The sequence below is a fragment of the Nesoenas mayeri genome (genome assembly GCF_963082525.1).
Source record: "Nesoenas mayeri genome assembly, chromosome: 13".
NCBI lineage: Eukaryota > Metazoa > Chordata > Aves > Columbiformes > Columbidae > Nesoenas > Nesoenas mayeri.
Window position 1 is genome coordinate 18,507,029 of NC_137550.1, and position 21,289 is coordinate 18,528,317.

The window sequence follows — 21,289 nt, forward strand, 5'->3', positions numbered from 1 at the left end:
GACTTTGAACAGAATGTTGTTTTCACTTCACTTAGACTGGAGAGGGAGTGGAGATACAAAGTCCAATGTGTAGACATCAGTTTTCTTCTTTACTGACTAGATTTTGAAACATTCCTCCTCTGTTCTAGACTGGTTGTCGCTCAGGAGAGTGGTTAGTGAAGAAACAAAACGAACCCGTGTTCTCCTTCTACAGCTCTAATACATTCTGTGCACTGATTTTAAATACAGATAGAAAATGGAATGTCAAATCAGTGCAGGCCTCTCCTGAAAAGGAAGTGTTCCAGTTTCCTTGTATGACTAAATCTATCAACGTGTCTTTTGGAGAAGAGGGTGCAGATAGGCAGAATAATAACAAGTAAATGGTGCGAACCGGTGCAAACGTTCCAAGGCTAGAGGACAAACTGTTGGGCAGAACGGTGGGAAATCTCGGGTGTCTTCCTCCAGATAGTTAACGGTGAGTCTGTTTTGCAGACTCTTGTGTTTCAGGGCTGCGGGAATTTTATTGTACAGAAGTTGATTGCAATTTATAGATTCATTGTGTTGTCAAAGCTGTGACTTGTAAGATAAAACCATCATACCTCCTCCAGCTGGGCCACCTGCAGGTGTATCCTCAAGTTAAGGTGCAGTCATTTATACCTCAAGAAGCAAAAAGTAAGAATGAGATGGGGTTGGCTTTCTTTTTTTTGCCTTTAAATATAGATGTTCTAATTGGTTTGGGATCAAATGGCTACTTCCAATATCTTTACTCCACCTCAATCAGAAATGTACTGTCCCAGGCTCTAATTTACAAACTGGTTTCTGGCTTTCTCCCAGGTGTTGCTGTGTATAGATATACAGAATAAATATACTGTACTCTCACAACTTGAGGACGTGCAGCATATACCTAAACTATCCATTAGACATGTATAGCTAGTCTTAGTTAGACAGACTATACAGCTCCTTGTGGTTTTAATCAGAGTTCTTGTGAGAGAGCGCTAAGGACCAGCTGCTGATCCTGCACCTGTCCGAGTACATGGTGAATTCCATCAAGTGGTCTCGCTGCTGCTCGGTAAAGCTGGGCTTGTGTTGATGGAGTCGAGCCTAAAGAAAGTGTTGAAGGCCTGAGCCAGCCTGTGGAAGACACTTAATTAGCTGCTGAACTGATGGAAGTTTTGCTGTTTATTTCAGCAGATTCAGTGTTTTATGGTGAATAGAGGATGTTGCTGGGAGATGCTGAGGTGCAGAGCGCTGGATGCTAAAAGCATGGCCCCCATTAATAGACTTCGTCTGCTGTGAATAGTTGAATGAAACATGCTCATGGTCACCGTCAAGTGTATCATGGTTGGTTTATTTTCTTAAGAATTTGGCAACATGCCTTATCTTGGATTCAATCCTGTTTAGCAGGAATGTTTGGTATTACAATAGAATGATTTTAGCCAAATTTCCAAATGTTATTTAGAATTATTATTTGCTTAACTTTACTTATCCCTGTTTTTTTTTTTTAATTACTACTTTAAAAAAGAATTATTTTTTCTTCCGAATATCACAGCTACAGGAAAAATTTCTGAGTTCTGTGAAAGCAGCAGCTCTTTTTTTGTTTGTTTTCAAACTACATTTCCTATCATCTATAGTCATATGCATTGGGGCATTCTCAGCCAGTACAAACCAGCTGCTAATTGCCCTCATTGGCTGCCTCTGGTCAATTAAGACTGCAGAAGCATTTAAATAAGCTCAGGTGTCTTGGAATGCGCAGTTTGTGAGCTCTTCTGACTGACTTAAACTCAGTAGCAGGAATGTTAAATACAGGCAACACGAGGGGTGTTGAGCAGGTTGTGGAGCGTGTTGAACCCTTCCATACCAATTTAAGTTGCTAAACTGGCTAATGGAACAAGGTAGAGGGGGAAACCAACTATTGCATTCAATGGAGCTGCTGTAAGAGTCGAATGGTGCAGCCGGATGGGGTGGGAGGCAGCGGAGCCTTCACCTGGCACGAAAGCTGTTACTTCTTTGCTTGTTGTATGGTATCAACAAAGCTGGCGGAGAGTAGAATCATTTAGGTTGGAAAAGACCCTCAAGATGATTGAGTCCAACCATTAACCTAACACTGCTAAGTCCAGCACTAAACCATGTCCCTGAGAACCTCATCAACGTGTCTTTTGACCCCTCCAGGGATGGTGACTCCAGCACTGCCCTGGGCAGCCTGTTCCAATGCCTGACAAACCTTTCTGGAAAGAAATTTACCCCAGTATCCAGTCTAAACCTCCTCTGCTGCAAATGAGGCCATTTAATCTTATCCTGGCGCTTGTTCCTGGGGAGCAGAGCCCGACCCCCCTGGCTCCAAGCTCCTTTCAGGCAGGTCAGAGATCAGAAGGTCTCCCCTCAGCTCCTGTTCTCCAGCTGAACCTCCAGGTCCCTCAGCCGCTCCATCACACTTGTGCTCCAGCCCCTCACCAGCTCCATTGCTCTTTGGGTGTAATCCAGCACCTCCATGTCTTTCTTGTATTGAGGGGCCCCAAAGTTAAATTATTCCCTCCCCTCACCTCTTTAGGAAGGCTTTTTAAACTCGGTGTTTCGTTTTGGTTTATGGTATGGTGCCACGAGAAACTGCATCGGCATAGCTTGAGACACAAGCTTTGCAGAAGGCACAGAACAGGTGGGAATGGGAGCAGAAAGGGAGCAAACTTCAGAAGCTCATGTCCTGGAACGTCACGTCCTCTGTTCCTCACATGTCTCTGGTGTCTGTTTGGAATATACATCAGACAGAGCTTGCTCAGTGTGCAGGACACTGTTTGAACGGGAAAGCAGCGTGCTTCATCTCATACAGGTTCGTTATTCTCCTCCCTGGCAGAGGCTGGTTTCCTTTTCCCTGAATGGTTTATTTTATAGGCAGTGATGCTCTATAGATGATTTCTTTGGTTGCTTTTATGCTTATTTATGCTGGCAATTAAAGAGCACAACTGTAGCGCAGTTGAAGGCCGACTGCCGTTCTCTCCTGCGGCATCGTGCACAGTCCTCGGCAAGAGAGCCTGGAGCTGTTCCACAGGACCCAGGGGTGGGATTCTCACACTGCTGCAGCGCAAGGTGCAAGTGCAGGGGGAGTCCAGGTTCTCCCTGGTCAAATGACCCTAAATCTTTTGCCACAGCACTAAGAGATGTGAGAACGTGAGCAGCAGCTTTGGGGCAGCGCGGGAGGTGCCTGGACAGGCTGTTCTGGCAGCAGCCGAGTGTCCATCTCACCCTGCGCTGGTGACCACAGCGGGTCAGGCACAACACCAGACAAAATTCTGGTGCGGTGCCACTGCCCAGGCTGCCCAGGGAGGGTGGGATGTATTAAGGTGTCTGCACCCTCTACTCTCCTGATTTTTAGCACTGCAGGCACTTCAAACAAAAGAAACAAGGAGCGATGCAATTGACTCTGCCAGTGAGCGCCTGTTTAGATTTGCCTCCATTTGTACACAGAAACGAAGCATTAGCACCTACACCAAACTTGTTTGTGGACGCAGCCTTAGGGTGAGCAGTCCGCCAAAGCTGAAGGTGAGCTGGTGAAATTCTGCACCGCGGAAACATCTGGCGCTGCAGCTCGGCTCCACGCAGGGCTGCTTTCGAGCGCTCAGACCCTGCGCGCTGCCTTTGAGCTGTAGCTTTTTAACTCCCTCCTATTTAAGCACCAAAGAATTTGCGTCTTGTTTCTTTTGAAGTGTGAAAAATAGCAGCTCTTGACCAGGCTTGTGTAAATCACTGAGAAGGCACAGCCTACGAATATGGCCCCAGATGTGGGGTGGGCTCGGCTGCTTGGGAGCGCTGCGCAGCCGCTGCCTTGCTGAAGTGCAAGATGGGAGAAGTCAGGGTCTAGAGTACCTCCTATAGGCTTATCCATCTGTTTCTGGCCACAATCAGGGTTTTGATGTATCTGTATATTTGATAATGTAAAGTCCAATTCTATTTTCCTTTCGGAAATAACTATTTGCAAACCATTAAATTACTGAACTTTGCTTTTATGTCCTAGTTCTTGCACCTAAACCACAGGCATTTGTTTCCTATGCTCATGGCAAAATAGAAATGTACCGTTTTTCTCAGTGTTGCAATTTTTTCACTGGAGGTGGATTCTCAGGCATCGAATCAGTCCTAATAGTTAACAAAGCTCTGGAAAGGCCGAAGGCGAGGAAGCGAGCGTATGTCAGCCCTTCTGGTAGGAGGCAAAAGGTTTCTACACACAGACAGGTCAGCTTTTGATGTTTTCATTTTGACAGTAACAAGACTCATAACAAATCTGTTGGTTTCCGTGGTCTCGTACGTCAAGTGCTATTGCTGTAAATCCGTCTTGCAGCTTTGAGTGTAACTTAGTCAAAGCCAAGCTGGTTTTTCTTGTTTTTTAAATGGTTTTATTTGTAATTCAGGGTCAATTTTGTACTTTTTAAAAACGGTTTCTGCATTCAGCGAGTCACGATCCCAACGCTGCAGAGGCCGCGGTGGGCACAGCACCCCCGGCCACATCCAGGCTGCACCAGGACCCGAGCTCTGCGGTTCAACCCGCGCTCCCCGCACACACAGGGATGGACAGGGGAGGCTCCGCTGCCACGTGCTGTTCCTTCCCAATCATTTGTAAGAATGGTATAAATTTTGTACACTTTTTAATGTGCTAAAATTTGGTTATGAGGTAACATTTACAGATGGGGGTAATTTGTGTACTTGGTTGGGGGTTTTTTTTTGTTTCATATTTTGGTCTGATGGGGTTTTCTGTCGTTGTGCCCTAAGTCCAGATCACTGGGCGAATAGTTGTTAAACCTTTGAATTAAAACAAATAAATGCGTTTTAACCGCTAACTGTAGTTTTGTTTTCATTCTCATCGGGTCGGGCACTGAGCCCGTCGTGCTTAAGACTTTTATAACTAGGTAAGAAAAGCAAAATTGACTTTCCGCTTTGTAATATTAACAGTTAAGAGTCACAGAGGGGCTTTAATATTAGATAGTGGATCATCACATCGGATGAGAACAGGGGTTCTGGTGTTGCCGGGTGAGTCTGGAAGCGGGAACGCGGATTTCAAGGAGCTGTTGTTGTTTCCATGGGACCTGTGCCTGTTAATCTGTCCGGCAGCAGCAGCCGAGCCCCAGTTTGCTGGCAGACCTCAGTGTCGGCCATAAATCCTTTAATGGCTCTTTAAATGTCCCCTGTCCGTGTCTTGCAGGTAAAGAACTCAGGAACCACTATCTGTTCCTGTTCTGCGGCTCTTCGGTAGGAAACTGTAGAACACGTGCAGAAGTTTTCAGCTCAAAGCTTCGTTCAGAAAGCCACTGTAATTAAGGTACTCAGAGGATCTCATACCATAGATAGTTTCAATGCACTTCCAAAATGTTTCTGGTTGCCATTATAAATATATTTAAATAGACTGTAATAATGTTGTGACTCCTGCATCTCAGCCAGGCAGGTATTTAATTGTGAGAGGTTCCTGGCAGATGTGGCTCTCCCTTTATTATTATACATGCACTGTAGAGGTTTTAATCTTTCACGCAGCGGAGCAGCAGAACCAATTCTCACCTTAATTTCTCTTTAAAAAGGCTGATAAAACCAAAGCAGAAATCTAGTGTGAAGTGCTTTGTGGAAACCTGAGATGAACTAAGCAGGCAATTTCCTTTGCCAGGCACTGCTAATGATCCTCTGCGTCTAACTGTAAGTCAGCCTTTCATTGTTTAATAGCAACGTATATGTAGGAATAAGCAAGTTTCCACCTCTGAAACATCCTTAGTCCTATTCTGCTAGTTTGGTACGGTGTAATAACCACACAGCTGGCTGAAGGAGCAAGAAGAGCGGGCAGATTTTGGTAGGCAATCTGAACTAGCTGTACGTCACAAAGGAATGGAGTTTTAGGCAGGTTTTACCCAGTGCTGACTAATGATACCAAAGCCGTGAGGTACTAAACCAACAGAAGAACGTACTTACTTGGGCAAATTTTCTCTTAGTAGGGTTTTTTTATTTTCTAACCCAAGGTTTCAGTGCAAATGGAGTAACGGCTGCATCGCTCTTCAACATCTAAATGTGACAGGGGTTTTACTGGTTTGTTCTCAAACACTGCATCTACAGCCAGGAGATCTGGTAATACTGAATTAGTCAAAGGCGAACAAAACCAGTTCTAAAATCAGATCTGAATTCCAGGACAGGTTAACAATTTCTTGCTTTGTTTTGGGACCTACACCCCCTTGGGAAATACACCCCCTTGAATTCAGACTCAGTAGAAAACGTCTCCCAGCGCACTAAGAATTTGGCTGAGGGCAAAACGTTCTCCAAGTGGGACTGACCTGTCTGGCTGCTTGGTGCTGGCAGCAGCTGGATGGTGGGTTTGCTGGTTCGCAGGGTTCCTGCCCTCTCCAGTAAAGCAGCACAGCCCTGGGGACACCCAAACCTGCCGCAGGTCAAGCTGGTCATGAACCGAAGCTGCTGGGATCGGCTCAAGTAAAACCATTTAAAAATGGCCTGAATGTTAAGACTCAAAGCTTTTGGGGAAGGCGAAATGACTCCTCCCCACACACCCTCCTCCTGTTGCTCCTCAAGTAGTTTGGCAATGTCTGGTTACTCCAGTAGAACTGGTTCTACAGCAATGTGGAAAGCGCTTCTCCCTCGCGGTGATGGAGCAGCCCGAGCCTGGACAGAACCCCCTGAGTCCAGATGCATATCAGGGCAGAAAAGCAAATCACTTGTATGAACACTCATAAACATACTGATAAACATAATGATATCCCTGATGTGACTGATACAAATGATGATATCCCTGATGTAACCGATACAAACACCGATTTAACTTGGAGTATCCACAACCTGTTCCTACAGCAAAATAGAAAGAGTCAGTCACAGGCAAATACTCCTAACGCATCATTAGCCCTTAATGAGAGCACTAAGTGCAAATTACTTAAATAAAAATAACTGACCAAGCCGCACAATTAAGCAGAGAAACATAAAAAGAAATGGTGATTCTTTTTCCTTATTTTATTGGGTAAATGATTTAAAAGGTAATAACAATAGTGTTAAAACTACTACAATATCTTTCCACAGCCATATCTCACAGACCCACAGATAACCTTCTAGATTTTTTTGTCTTTTTCCTCATTTTTCTCTTTTTTTTTTAAGCCATACTTATATTAAAATGCCCGTTTCAACAGTTTCTTCACACTAACAGCAATTAAATGTGGAAGGAAGGAGGATCTAGTTATAAAGGAAGGGGGTCGGGTGATCTGTGATATTATTGTCATCAATCAAGTCACTAAGGAGGGAAGGGAAGGACAGAGGCCCCCGAGCTACTCCAGGCAGCTCCGACCCCTGGTGTCACCACCGCGTTCACGGCAACTCAAGATGCTGGTGAACCTTTTAAAGTCATTTCTTGCTTTTTTTTTTTCTCTTTTTGGTAACATATAAAACACTAAAATAACTTAGAAACTAGATCCAAATATCTCGAAAAGAATCAACTTTGATATACAAAAAACAGTCAGAAGTTGTTACAAAAGTTCCAAACAAAAGTTGGTTTTCTCAGTGCGTTTATGTACCAGCGCAGTTACTGGGTCCAGAGCGAACAAAGAGGTTTCTCTCCTTTATTTTTTGACAGTAATAAAAAATGAGGAAAACGTATCTTTGTATATAAAGAATCACTGCTGGTCTTAAGAATAAATGTAACCAGAAACCCTTAAATCTGAGAGGCACACGTTGGGTTTCTCTTTTTTTTTCTATTTTTTAATCATTTTTTAAACATAAAGGAAAGTCACCAGTTTATTTAAATGGAGGAGCCACTCTGACTCCCCAAATAAACTTAATTAACATCACTAGCAAAAAATCAGTTAGAAACTGTACAAAAATAAAAAAGTGAACACCTTCAATCCTGCAGGGCTGCGGTAAGGACGGGAAGGCAGGCTTAGGAGCAGCATCTGGGCATGGCTGGAGGCGTCTTTGGTTCCATCGGACACACACGGGAGGTGTAACCTACTCCAGACAACACGGTTGAGAAACCCGCGCATTTGAAGACGAGTCACGAGGTCCGTATACAAACGCCGGGGTGTGCAAATGATTTGGCTGCCTCGGTGGAACGGGAGGCGTGAGGTCAGAGCTGCGCCGCGGCCCCACGGGGGACACGGTGGTGCCACCGGTGCGGCACGGGACGCCGCTCGCCGCCGGGCTACGTCACACTTTAGGTCAGGTCTATGGTTTTGTTGTCTAACTCAGTTTACAGAACAGGGTTTTTAAGAACATTAAGCAAAAGAATTTAAACAACCAAGCAACAATCTCTTTAGTGAATAAGGCAAACTGAGTAGTGCTCAGAAACATTCGCGTTCCAACTTAAAAAGCAGAGAAATAAGCTACTTGGTTGTACCTTAACTTGTTTTAAAGTACCCCAAATTAAATAAAAACACAATACAAATCGGTATCAAAACCCAGCGACGTAGCTCAAAGGTACTGACCACAGCTCGCGGGGAATGGCACCTGGGGAGGCGTGAAGCGAACAGACCTGTTCTGTCCCAGCGTGTCACAGTGAACTGCACGGTGCGTACAAAGAAACCCACGGTCACACACAAACAATCCAAAGCGTTTCAGCACTGGCGTGCTGAGGAGGTAGGTGCCCTAGAACACTGTAGACAGGCTGATTATTCCGATCTTTAACAACAACAACAGAATATCGTACAACCTGATTTGACCACAGACTCTGTAACAGTTTAATTAGCAATACAAAACTCTGGTCCAGAAGGGTCTGGCGTTAACTCATTCCAAAGCACACCTTTACAGTTTGTATAACACCCTTTTCACTATATTTTTAAGCAACAGCTACTAAGAGATAGACAAAAATGCATTGTGCATTATGCTGGATACAAAAAGGAGACAAAACTATCCTTTTCCCCCCCAAGCCATGGTGGGAAGTATTGCTGACCTTGTCCTTAAAAACCTGCAGGATTGTTTATTCATCAGTATATCATTATTACACTGGTAAGAAATTCTGTATAACATCTGCATATATCGAAGATTTTTCTTAAAAAAATCTGATATGATTTTAGATCCGCATGACCAGTCACGTGACCTGCTTGAGGTTGATTAGCACCTTTCAATACATATATATTTCTATATATAATAGATCTTTTTTTAAAAAAAACACATCTATGGGTGCGCTCATACGGCAGCATGAGCGTGCTGGACGAGATGACAGCTAGAGATGGGGTCGGATGACTATTTGCTCTCTATTTTTTGCAGCAGAATGGTTCCGTTTGTGCTCAGTTTCCCTATAAGGGCAAGGAAAAACAACCCAATACAACTCTTATCAGGTAGCCACCGCTTCACCATTTCCACTCGAAGACGAATCCATTTAAAAAGCGTTCCCCAAGTAGAAACAAGACAACAGCGACCATCCAAAATAGCTTCTGTATAAACATCTAGTAATTTCTGCAGCTTCTGGCTGGCTTCTCGTGGCTCCTGAAATTTCAGGCCCTCTGCTTAGAAATTAAGGCATCACAACTGAAAATGTTAATATTTGGACATCAAATGCTGTGGATGAAGGAAATACCTACGACCTTCTACAAGAACCTCCATTAGAATGAATGGCCAAGCCAACCTGGCGGAAGGGATGAGCTATTGACCCACATCTGGTTTGAAAACTTCCCCAAACGTTTTCACAATGAGTCTTGATTTTTCTCAACGACTGAATTTGAACTGATTTTGTCCATCTGTATTTTACATCTATATATTTACAGACATTCATTATGCGAAATTACTGGGATTTCTGCTTTACTCGCTCACATTAGGAAGGTCTTTCTAGAACAGACGGCGTGCGTTGTCCCTTATAATTCGCACTGTTGTTGGGAGCGCGTGAGCAACCGGCTCCCAACATATCCTGGGTTTGCAAATACACCGCACAGACCTTCTGCTAAATCCTGGGTTTACAGCAGGAAACGCTTCCAGTTAGTTGTCTTTGTTCTGCCCTACACGCAGTATTAGAGCTCACAACAACTATTCCTGTTGACGAAAACAAGTCAAATTCTGGCATACTTGTCCTGTGCTCGTCCACAACAACCTTTTTGAAACAATAGTTAATGTATCTAACTATTCAAGACTTGATAAAACTCAACAAGGTCGAAAGCAGAACGAACAAATCTGGGGTTTTTCTTCTCTAAAACAGGTTTGCTATTAAAAAATAATATTACTTAAAAAAAGAAATCCCCCAAAAACCTGACAGCAGAGCAGATTCAATAGTTTGCTAGAATGTCTGGCTTATTTGCTGTGTTTTTCCTACGAATGTTACATACAAGTATATAGTTATGTCATAGTCAAAGGCACTAAAATCTAAATCCGTTTTCTTCCCAATATGAAATCTGTTACTCACCAGCCCGTTTTTAAAGCAAACGTCACTCCTAACGTGAGCTCATCAGAAAGGCATCGGCTCTTTACAAACGTGTCACGGTGACAATTGCTGACAGGGCTGGACTGTCCTCCATTGCCAGCGCAGAGCGGGAGCCAGAGGCGCCTGGTCACCTCCCGGGTCACATCCTGCCCCCTCGGAAGATGCTGCCACGCGAACGTCACCTCCCATTGTACCTGCACTCGCTCCTCTTCATCCAAAAAAGCATTGAATATCACCTTCTGCATTTTGGCTGAATGTGCTGTATATAGCTACATGAAATCTTTACTGGGGGGGGTGAGATGTTGTACACAAAACATTATTAAGAATGTTATGAAAATGCAATTCATTGTCTAGTATATACCTGAATCTGATATGTTTCGTTCCCTGTCACACCTATTAATGCAAAAGCCACGAACGCCTTTTTGCTAAGCAAAGCATCCCTAACCGTAATCCTTCAACTCTTCCTTCCATCCACAGTCACAGAAAGCCTTGATTGATATATAATTCAATGTTAACGAAGTAGAAATTTAAAGTTTCATAAAAAACCCGAGGGCTATATATGCTGCAAAAAAATCTGCAGTGACTCAATAATAAAAAAAGTACGGGATCTTTGTAGTAATGCATTTTTTCCCTCCCGTTGCCATGATGAGCTCAACCAAGTGCGAAGCCTCAACACGGCAACGGAAACTATCATCATAAAATGGTACAGTAATAGAGATAGCTAGACCAGGACGGGGCAGGGTCTCCGGGGAAGAGGTCTGCAGAGAGGTCCAGTGACTGGTCATGCGGCTCAGTGTCAGGAATAATGGTTGTACGGTGGAAGGGGGTGCCCGATACCATTTTGGAAGTGATGATGCTGACGATGGGCAAGGTACTCTGTGTAGCTCATCGTCATCTTCTCACTACGGTACCTAGGAAAGAGCAAAGAGGCAAATTCAAGAACTGACACCACGAAGCTGAAAGCAGCACCAAAAACACGGTGGGAGCGGTGCGTTTGTTGAACGGTGTTCAATGGTGACGGTGCTGCAGGAATCAGACGAACCTCAGTTGCATGAGGGTGGGGGAACCGCTGTTCCTGAATCACACGACAAATCACAACGTGCGTGCTTAGGAAAAGTATTTTAAGCAAACACAACTGTTAAAAATTGCTGCCCCGAGCACAGGGAATAGAAACTCGAGATCATTGATTGAGAATGTCCCGTATCTTCAGCCAACTCTACGTAAAACCTGGAAGAAAAACTGTAAACAAGCACTACACATTTTTGGGCTGTTTTTAAACAATCAGTATCAATTGCCTGCCAGAGGCTGCTTTGAAAAATAATCCCAGCTACGTTACACGGAGTTACGTTCTTTTTAGACTCAAATCATTGGATATCTCAAGTTAGAAGGGACCCCTAAGGATCAAATCATTGGTTATCTCAAGTTGGAAGGGACCCCTAAGGATCAAATCATTGGTTATCTCAAGTTGGAAGGGACCCCTAAGGATCAATCCCTTGCAGGATTACCCAAAGCTAAACCATACAACGAACAGCACTGTCCAGACACGGCCAGGCCCTGGGGAGCCCGTTCCAGTGAGGGTGAAGAACCTTTTCCTACCGGCCCATCTGAACTTGCCCTGGCGCAGCTTCAGCCCATTTCCTCATGTCCCATCCAGTTCTGGTTTCCTGGCAAAATATATTCCTTATCCGTTGAGGTGCACAGAGATGGTCGTTGAGGAACTACAGCACTGTTACTCTTCTCCTCAGCCATCTCTGTTCTTTTTGAACAGAAGGTAAGGTGTAAAGCTGAAATACATTAAAAGGTGCAGGTTCTCCAGTTGAAAATGTAGCTGGATTCTGGAAATCCTCCCTCATTTAACACTCAGAACAGCACATTCTCCTTAGTCACAGCTACTCCACATAGTCAGGTTCTGTAAGAATCCAGCCGACTGGACAGTCGCTGGGACACGTTGTCTTTGTTCTTCATCCACAAGATCACTGGGCAAGTAATTCCTCTCCTATTAAAATATTTGTCTAAGAAATGCTTTGCGTTCTATCTGGTCTAAACATGAACTACTAGCAAGTAACAGCAAGATTTGTAGATGGAAGACGACAAACGTGGAAACTGAAAAGAACCAAAATCTCAGGCCTTGTCCTCTATGAGTGAATTAACAACCAGCAGAACCCGAGTATTTCCCATGTCTGGAAGGACTGGGTTTTAATGATGGACAAGGGAGTCAAGCCTAGCTTACAGCTGTATTAGGGAGGAAAGAAACTCCTACGAGATCAAGACACAAACCCAAGATAATATATACATTTATACAACTCATCTGGTGACCCTGTTAAGTCCCTAAAAGTTGATAAAAGGAAGGATAACAGTTTGTTATTTGTATCAATAGTACGTCAAGTGCGGCCTCTCTAAAGATCAACAGTCAAGATTAAAAAACCCTCTTATTTCTCCAAGCATGGAATGGCTAAGGAGGGCTTAGCAGTAATTTTATCCTGCAAACTTATCAAAAGATAAAGTTTTAGAAGCATTCTTGCAGACGTTTCCTCCTCCACCCTTCACCGTGTAACTACAACATTATGGGCAGAATATCTGCTGCTAATTCTGAAATATTTTTACTCCCGCCCACTAAGAACATTTTCTTAAGTTATCAAAATGAAAACAGAGCAGTGCAAGAGCGACACTGCGGAGACAAACTGGGCAGGTACCCTGATGTATCTGAAGCCTGATATTTAACAACAGCCTCTTCTTTCTTGCTGAGCGTCACTGAGCCCCGTGCGGGGCACCGATGTTCTCGCTGCTGTGGCCAAAGGAAAGAAATCGTTAGTAATACATACAGGAGCTATAAAGATCTGCACTGAGCACCGATGAGGAATGAGCAGGTGACAGCGTGACAAGAACGGCGCCCATCGGTGCTGTCCCCGTACCTGGTGAGCTTGATTGTTTTCCTGAAGTCGTTAGTGATCGGAGCTTTGTAGCCTCCTTTCCTCAATAAGGAATCTATGGTTTGAATGTGGTCCCATCCTGTTGAATTGGACAGTGGGGAAAATTAGTGAGAAACACGGCAGGAAGAAGAACAGATGTTGCAAAAATAGAATAAAACAATGCGTTATTGCAAAAACAATAGCGTTATTGGTACTAAAGTGCTGCAGAAAACTCAGAATATTCTTCCCTGCTCAAGAGCAGTTGGAGGAAATACGACCTATGGATTTCTTTACATGCAAAGTTCGCTCTACGAACAACACACACGTTTTTAACTCATAGTTGAAATATTTTAAGAGTGGACCCAATATCGGCAGGTGTCCGAGATGTGGGACAAGATACCAAATGAAACTTCTCTGAAATGCTGGGGTGTGATCGTGTATCACAATCGCTTCATGGGTTACAAACGGCTACGACAGCAGGAAAAGTTACATTTCTGTATAAAATCAAATTCGAAAGAATTATGAGCTGAACACGTGCAGAGAACTTTAGAGATCAGAATTCTTCATAAATACGACTTAACTTCACAGTGATAGGTCTCACTTCAGAACTGCTACATCACGTTATAGGGGTCTGGGCAATAAATGTCTTGGAAAGCCTCTGAACCTTCAAGTGCCTCTTTGGAACCAGAATTCCCAAGTGCATCTGATCCTCGGTGAAGGTTTCATCCTGTTCTGAGGGGCTCAACTCCAATATAGAAAGCGCAGTCAGAGTCGGCTGCTCGGTCCAAATGGTTCCTACCTCACCGAATCTACTCCAGATTTTTAATCCACTGGTAAGTCTGCGCCTCTATTAGAAGGGACTTTAACAGCATTTTGGGCTTTCATATTGAAAGTAATGCCCTTTCATCCATCAAAAAATCCAGGGAAGCCGTGTTTCTAAAGGGAATGCAGTACTAGCAGAAAGTACAGAGTTGGAAATAAAAATATACATATATATTATTGCAAATTTAGGAATAAATCAGCTGTTAAGATAATTGATCAGACATCTCATCACTTAATAGAGTATTTGCACGTCACTAATACCACAACAGAACAAGTACAGGAAGCTTGTGACACCTGCACCGTTGCCAGCGCTGTTACCACCCCTCCACATTTTATTTTCCTACAGCTCCAATGCACTTATAACGTGTTTAAATCCCACTGAACCCCACAAGGGCACTGAAACAGGATGAAATCGGCCTTTCATAGAAGAGCCTTATTACAATTCAATATCGCTCCATCATCTGACGGCAGCGCAAGGTCAAATATTGCGTTTTAGATTTATATCTATGTTTAAATTCTTCACCAGATCATACGAAATAAAGTGCAACGCTGACCTTGCTCCTTTGCAACCTCCGGTAAGTAGGTGGCGGTGCGTTTTGATCCTTTTTCATTGATGAATTCTATTCTAATGCCATGGACACCCACCTGCAAGAAATTGGCAGCTTTTAGTACATTAAAAGAAAATATATATATACACAAGAGATTTCTAACATGATAAAGCCCAGAGTGTGAAGCATTTGGTGGTTAATACCATTCTGCACAGAGTTTCAAGAGGTGGCACTGAGGGGGAAAGCTGGCAAATCTAATGATGTTTCAATAAGAGCATTTATTTCTGAACAAGGAAAGATTTGTCACGTTATCAACTTGAGCCCGGAGCCTTCAAAATTCCCACTAAGGTAAGACAAGAAGATATTCCAAAGCATTCAGCTTCCAACTCCTGTTTCCGTGCTGCTATGTGCTCTAATATGACAAAATGATGGTATGGAAACAAAGATTACTAATACCAAAGATTCAGATGTATATAAAGTTGAGCTGCTCCCCGCCCCATTTGTAAAAACACCTTTCCAGGGCATTTTTTAAGCAGCCTTGTTTTCCAGGTACTGGATCGGCCACGCCAGCAAACGTGTTCTATTGCCAGGCATTGTAACTGGCATTTGAGTTCTGTGTGTATCACAAAGCATTCGTCAATGGACATTCTTATGTTCATGCCCACATAACTGTTACTGCCATTGAAATCCAAAGTAGAAATGAAGAGTTTCTTCCAAAGCATACGGTGTTCTTTGGTATGACACTTCTTTTTGGACACAAATAAATCAAAACCCAGTTTCCCCCAGTGACAACCTATTTTACTGTAACTGCACGACAGTCAAAACCAAATCAGTTGCTCAAGCACCTCTTGTGTTCCTCTGCTCTAACGCAAAGTTCCAAACACAGGTTACAAATCTCTCCTCTTGTACCAACTCTCCAACCACACCGAGAGGAAGAAATGTGGTGGTTTGTCAGCTCCATCTTTGAACAGCCGCAAGCTACAGACATTCTCAAACAAACAAGCTGCTCTGCAAGTTGTACCGTGTTCCTTACGCCACCGCAGAACAGGGTGACTTTCCCCTTTATTTACCCAACCAGTGCTCTGGAACAGCTGCACACAACGTTGGCTGCAATGGAACAATTCAGGGCAAGCCACTATTGCAATATATCGAAGGTGACCCCACTCTTTATCAGCTGAATTCTACAGCTATTTAGCCTGATGGGTAACAAATACGCTGGCTTGCTTCTGATCATCTTTAGTAGAGCTTAAATAGGACATTCTGATTTAATAACAGAGGCAAAAGACTAGTCGGGAGATACGCTCTCTACTTCATGACAAGCATGCTGTTTTTTAATGAATCATTTATTTACATACATGGAATCACTGAATATCACCCACAGAGAATGAAATGTAGAGATCAAGACTCTTTCTTTCCTGTTCTGAGGAACAGAAGATGCAGGAGTTGCTGGTGCTGCTGCGGCTGCAGGAAGGAGAGGATTTCCACAGCACTACAATAACTTTGTCAGCAATGAAAAGCCACCTGTCAGTCAACATTACTGGCGACATCTATTGAAGCTGATATTTAAACCAGCGCACACAGGCGAAAGGCCTTTTGTATCAACACAGTAAGCGGGTACAATTCTGCACATTTTACTTCACTGAAGGAGAGCAACTTGAGGGCAAAGATCTCTTTCAAGGTGCTTTAAGGAAGAGCCGCTTAATTCTAGTCAATTCTAGCTGGTTATTACCCTGTTGGAATGACAATATTGTTTTCCAAAAAGTGTCGTCTTATAATTACATATTTTGTGTTGTTTTAACTGAAAAAAAAATGAGAAGAGGGTCTGAATTAGAAAGGCTTTACCTTCCAGAAACCCCCCCACAAATTCTTAATTAATGAGGGGAAAAAAAGAGTTCATTTGCTATAATATGAACTAGAGAGGGACTGAGTAGAGGCACTTGGCTTTTCTGTCCTGTATTTCTAGGGAAAGCGGCATGCAGGAGACACATTAAATCATTTGCCACTGCACACTTAGAATCTTCCTAAAGTTCTTCCTAAAGGACACAGCACATGATAGTTCACAGTGATCTATTCCAGCTCGGTGTTCTGTTCCGGCCCCGGGCGCTGCGGGGGGCACACGGTGCCCGTGCAAACACACCTGCATTGGGAACACACAGCAAACCAGAGCCGTCCCGGGCAGGGATCCAGATTGTGCAGAAAGAAGAGACGTGGTGGGAGAACAGATCAAAAAGATGAACGTAACTACGGCTAAAGCAGGGAAGGAATGCCTGCTATGCATATCAGACGTGTTTAAAAATAACTCCTCTTTATGACTTATCTCCCGAGTAGTCCTTTGATATCTGATCTTTAATAGAAGAGCAGTCCTATCAATAAAAGAAACGTATCTTAATAGTTTCCCATATTGCTCAGGCTGTGAAACCGCAGCCCAGCAGCACCGGGACCACAGCGGGACCCACGGGCTCCAGAACCGAAGAGCAGCCCCTGCACCCTGTGTCTGTCCAACAACTAAAGCGCGTTGCCCTCCATAGAAAGTCACAATGCTACATTATGCTTTGAGAAGCATTCCCATGAAGCACGGCATTGGAATGGCCCTTTAAAGGTTCGTACTTCCTCCTCGTTACCTTTATGAAAGGTGGAAATGGCAGCAATTTGAAAAACCCTATAGGAGCTTATAGCACTCAGTCCACTCAGATCTCCTGTTTACTTGGTTGCAGTTGCTGCTGGAAAGGGATCTCACATTGCTTCTTACAACTGAAATACTAATTTATTTCATTAATCAGAGAGAAGATCTATCACTGTGCTTCTATCACTTTTAAAGAAACATTTTCTGAGTGCATTCATAGTCTGATTTTTAATAAACTATAATAAATGCAATTGAATTGATAACACAACAATGGTTACTACCAGAAGTCCACCTAGTTTTAATTTTGACTTCCAGCTTGGTTTAGTATTAAAAGTCACTACAGTCTGATGACTCGAAAATGTTGTTTAAAGTATCAGCTCAGTGACAAGACAAACTACTCTAAAAAAGCCTCTTGTTGAGAACACTCACACAGTTTCAGCTCAGATTGAGCTCTGGTCTGACATTATAGAAACAATGAATAATGCTGAAAATGCTGATAAACCCCAAAGGCAACTTACACTCATCTCATTCAGAATTACCCAGAGTGGGATGCCCTCGTCATTATGAAATGAAAACGAAATGCATTTTAATTAAGCCTTTCAGCTACGGTAAAATTCCTAATGCCGAGGCTGTGGCTGGATACAGCAATACCCTTCTGATACAGCAATACCCTTCTGATACAGTGGGGCCTCTTCAAATTGTAACAAGGAAGGAAACTTCTATTCAATATACATTTTTTATGTGTGAATGTAATACGAAGCCTCTTTTTCTGTTAAGAAATCCTAAATATTTAGTAGGGCTAAGTCACGATTAAAAGGAGAAACTGTAACTTGCATGGTGTCTTTGGCGTTATATGGTCTGCTATCATATACAACAATTTCACATTTAGATTCAAACTCAACACAATGGTCACACGGACTGAGATGAGGAGTTCAGCTTAACTGCAGTACCTTGGTTTTCTGCAAGTGTCTAATACCAAACAATTTGGGAAAAAGAATACAGAATAACGTTTCCTTCAGCGAGCCTTCCCAGAAATATCGCTAAAAGCAGCATTTCCCTATTAATCCCTTTTATGCTGCTGTTCCAAGAGAACGCGTGCAGGTCCTCAGGAACCTGACAATTAAACCAGATCCAGCTCCACGCTGAAGCAGCAAAGGAAAACAAGATTCACTGGTGGGGTCTGTGTGGGCCACTCGCTCCGCAAGCAAAGCAGGTTTGGGCAAAGATGAACAGCTCGCTCCTACCAGCTAAACAGGGCAGCTTGTTTGGGATGGTGATGTTTTGCGGTGCTTGTTTCCAGAAGCATAATCAGACCGTGATCGTTCATTCTGGAACGTCCTCTTTCCAGGATCACCGCGCTGATCTGGTTTTCTGTAGCTCGTGGTGCTGCTAAAGCGGCTCAGGACACCATCGCCAAGCACCTGGCTCGATGGAGGCCTGGGCAGCAATACAGCTGTGCAGAGCACTTGGATTTGAGTGCCTACGTGGGCAAAACCACAACTTTATTCCATTTTCATAGCTCACACTTTGAAGGTGATGACAGTTCTGTCAAAAAGATCTTCTGAATCTACGCACAGAACAATGTGTAGAGAGCGCAAAACAGTAACAACCAGAATAAATACATGCAGGGAGTTTAAACGGTGTGACTCCTGCTCGAGATGTTAATGTATCAGTGTCATCTTCTTACCTCCCAGTCCATGTAGTCACAGACATCTTCAAAGTTAGTGAGTAGAGACACTGAGCAGAAAAGCCGCGGCAGCTCATCCCTCGTCACTGGGGGGAAGCGACTGTCTTTAAGGGCACTGTTGGAGACAAAACACAATTTCAAAGGATTCGTTTTTCTTTTGTTAATTCAAGGATCTAATGAATCAACTGAAAAGTACAAAGGACAAACAAAAATTCCTGATGAAATGGTGACTAGCGTGATAATCCGGTTGCCAGCGAAAGACGCTGAGCAATGTTCCCGATTCTCTCCTTAGACACACGTCCCAGCTCTTGGCCGGTGGCAACTGGGAGGGTCGTTCCCTCCTGAGCTCATTTGGCTAATGTGACAAACTTAGTAATAAAGCAGCAGAAAGTTTTTGGGAAAAAGTTATAAAAGCAATAGCTCTTCTACTTGCAATTTAGTAAATGCCTTTCGAAAAGGATTAAACTACACAACTGCAATAATCGAACACGTAATGCAGTAATAAAACTGTAGAACTTTCAGCGGAAAAAATCCAAACAAGTAGAATATTCTCCGAAAAATGTATGGTATTCATGCTTACTGGCAAAGGTGAGTATGAAAAGGTAAAAACATCCCAGGGCTCTACAGACCCGTGAACGCACAAGACATGAAGATGTTCTGCAAAGCAGAGGTCACGATTAGTAAGGGGGAGGCTGTGAACAGCTGGCTGGTCCCCAGGCTCCCCTGTTCCACACACCCCAGGCCGGGGGGGTTCGGGAGAGGAGCCCCGAGCACACGCTCCAGAGTGCCTCCAAAAACCAGACACCAGCGGTGCCGCGGGGGAGAACAGCCGCACGTCCCACCTGGGGCAGCGTGGCTGAGAACCACTTAAATCAGAACAGGGAAGGTTAAAGCGAGTACACTATCTCATCATTTTTTATTCTCTTAAGGTTTGCAGTATGACATCTACGAATACAAACGTGCTCATCTCCAGCAGACACGCTGATCTGCTAACTGAGCCTTTTGGGGAGTAAAGAGAATTGACGATTTAGAGACTCGCTGAAGTCCCACCAAGTTCTTCACGTCTCTCATTGTTTCATCTAACAGATCTTTATTTGTTTCGCTTGGCATATAGCCAATGGTTGCCATTAGCTGGTATCATCACAGCCATGGACACAGCCCGCGTACGGCTGATGTCTCTGCATCAGATACCACTATTTTATATAACAGAATAGACCAAATAAGGATGTATAAGCAAAGAAAAAGGTAAAGTTTAGCAAAAGGAAATCATACCTATAACCAGAAATAGCTTCCCATCACAAATTAATACCATACACTGAAGAGTTAAAATAGAACCTTGATTCTTCTGGGACAGGGGGAAGGAAAGTTTTTTTGCAGTTATTACAAAAAAGAACATAGTAGTGGAATTTAGACTGGAAGCCCTTCTCCGAGCTTTGGTATTTTTACATTACAAAATAGCTCAGAAATTTAGATTTGCATTATGAAGACAAATTTGTGATATAATTAACACTTAATTATGCCACCCATTATTTAGGAGTAACTCCAGGTAAAGCTGCCATAGAAGCGAGAGAAGGTGTTGGGCCAGTAAGTAACGAGCCAAGAGGAATGTGTTGACATTTCTGTAGGACTGACAGGCACACAGGCCTGGGAAGAACTGGGAACACTAAGGAGACTTAAAGCATCATGCGTGTGATATTTAACCAATGCCTTTCACTGAGGATGTATCCAAAGACAGCACTGTCCAAGACTGGCCTGATGGGATTACAGAGGTAGCCTGAGAACCCTGGGAACCATCCTGCATCACTTGGTGTTCTGGAGGGACATCAGAGATCCACTCATAGAGCTGCAGCACAACGGCAACGTATGAGCATACAAACAGCTCATTCAGCCTCCATATCCCTCCACGCAGGGGAAATAATAGATATATACATATAAAGGGAGAATACTCCGAACACAAGGGCGGCTCAAACTAAAAGTCCATCCAGCCTCGTATTAATGACCAGTTAGCAAAATGAATGAATGGAAGAACGCGGTGAATATCCAGGGGTACTTTCCTGGAACGCTCTGCAGGAATCCAGCTGCTTAAGGCTTTGGTATTTTGAGCCAGAGATGGTACCTCTGCACTCACATGCTCTTCACAGGTTATTTAATAAGGACACGCATACACACTTTAAATATTTTACCTCACCTTTTACTGCAAACTAAAAAATGAGGTTCAGAAACCCCAATCCTTTTAAAATTCATCGCTCCTACAAGTTTGCATACGTGCAAATTGCTCATTTCCCTGAGGTTTGCTCCACCTCTACCGTGTCCCCAACTGATGTGAACGCGCTACTGAAGCGCACCCAGAGAGAAGCG

At 43.5% G+C, this 21,289-nt stretch overlaps 1 protein-coding gene across 2 annotated transcripts in view; it reads right to left on the reverse strand.

Moving 5' to 3' along the window:
• Positions 1-6,950: 6,950 nt before the first annotated feature.
• The window catches only part of AMMECR1 (AMMECR nuclear protein 1), a 66,952-nt gene continuing 52,613 nt past the window's right edge, over positions 6,951-21,289 (reverse strand). For both annotated transcript variants that reach the window (XM_080352841.1, XM_080352840.1), the window contains 4 exons: positions 18,932-19,046; positions 14,628-14,718; positions 13,255-13,351; positions 6,951-11,253 (listed from right to left, as the gene is read on the reverse strand). In XM_080352841.1, the coding sequence (XP_080208967.1) occupies positions 11,139-11,253; positions 13,255-13,351; positions 14,628-14,718; positions 18,932-19,046 (418 nt within the window). In that variant the 3' untranslated portion in view covers positions 6,951-11,138. The remainder of the gene's footprint in view (positions 11,254-13,254; positions 13,352-14,627; positions 14,719-18,931; positions 19,047-21,289) is intronic.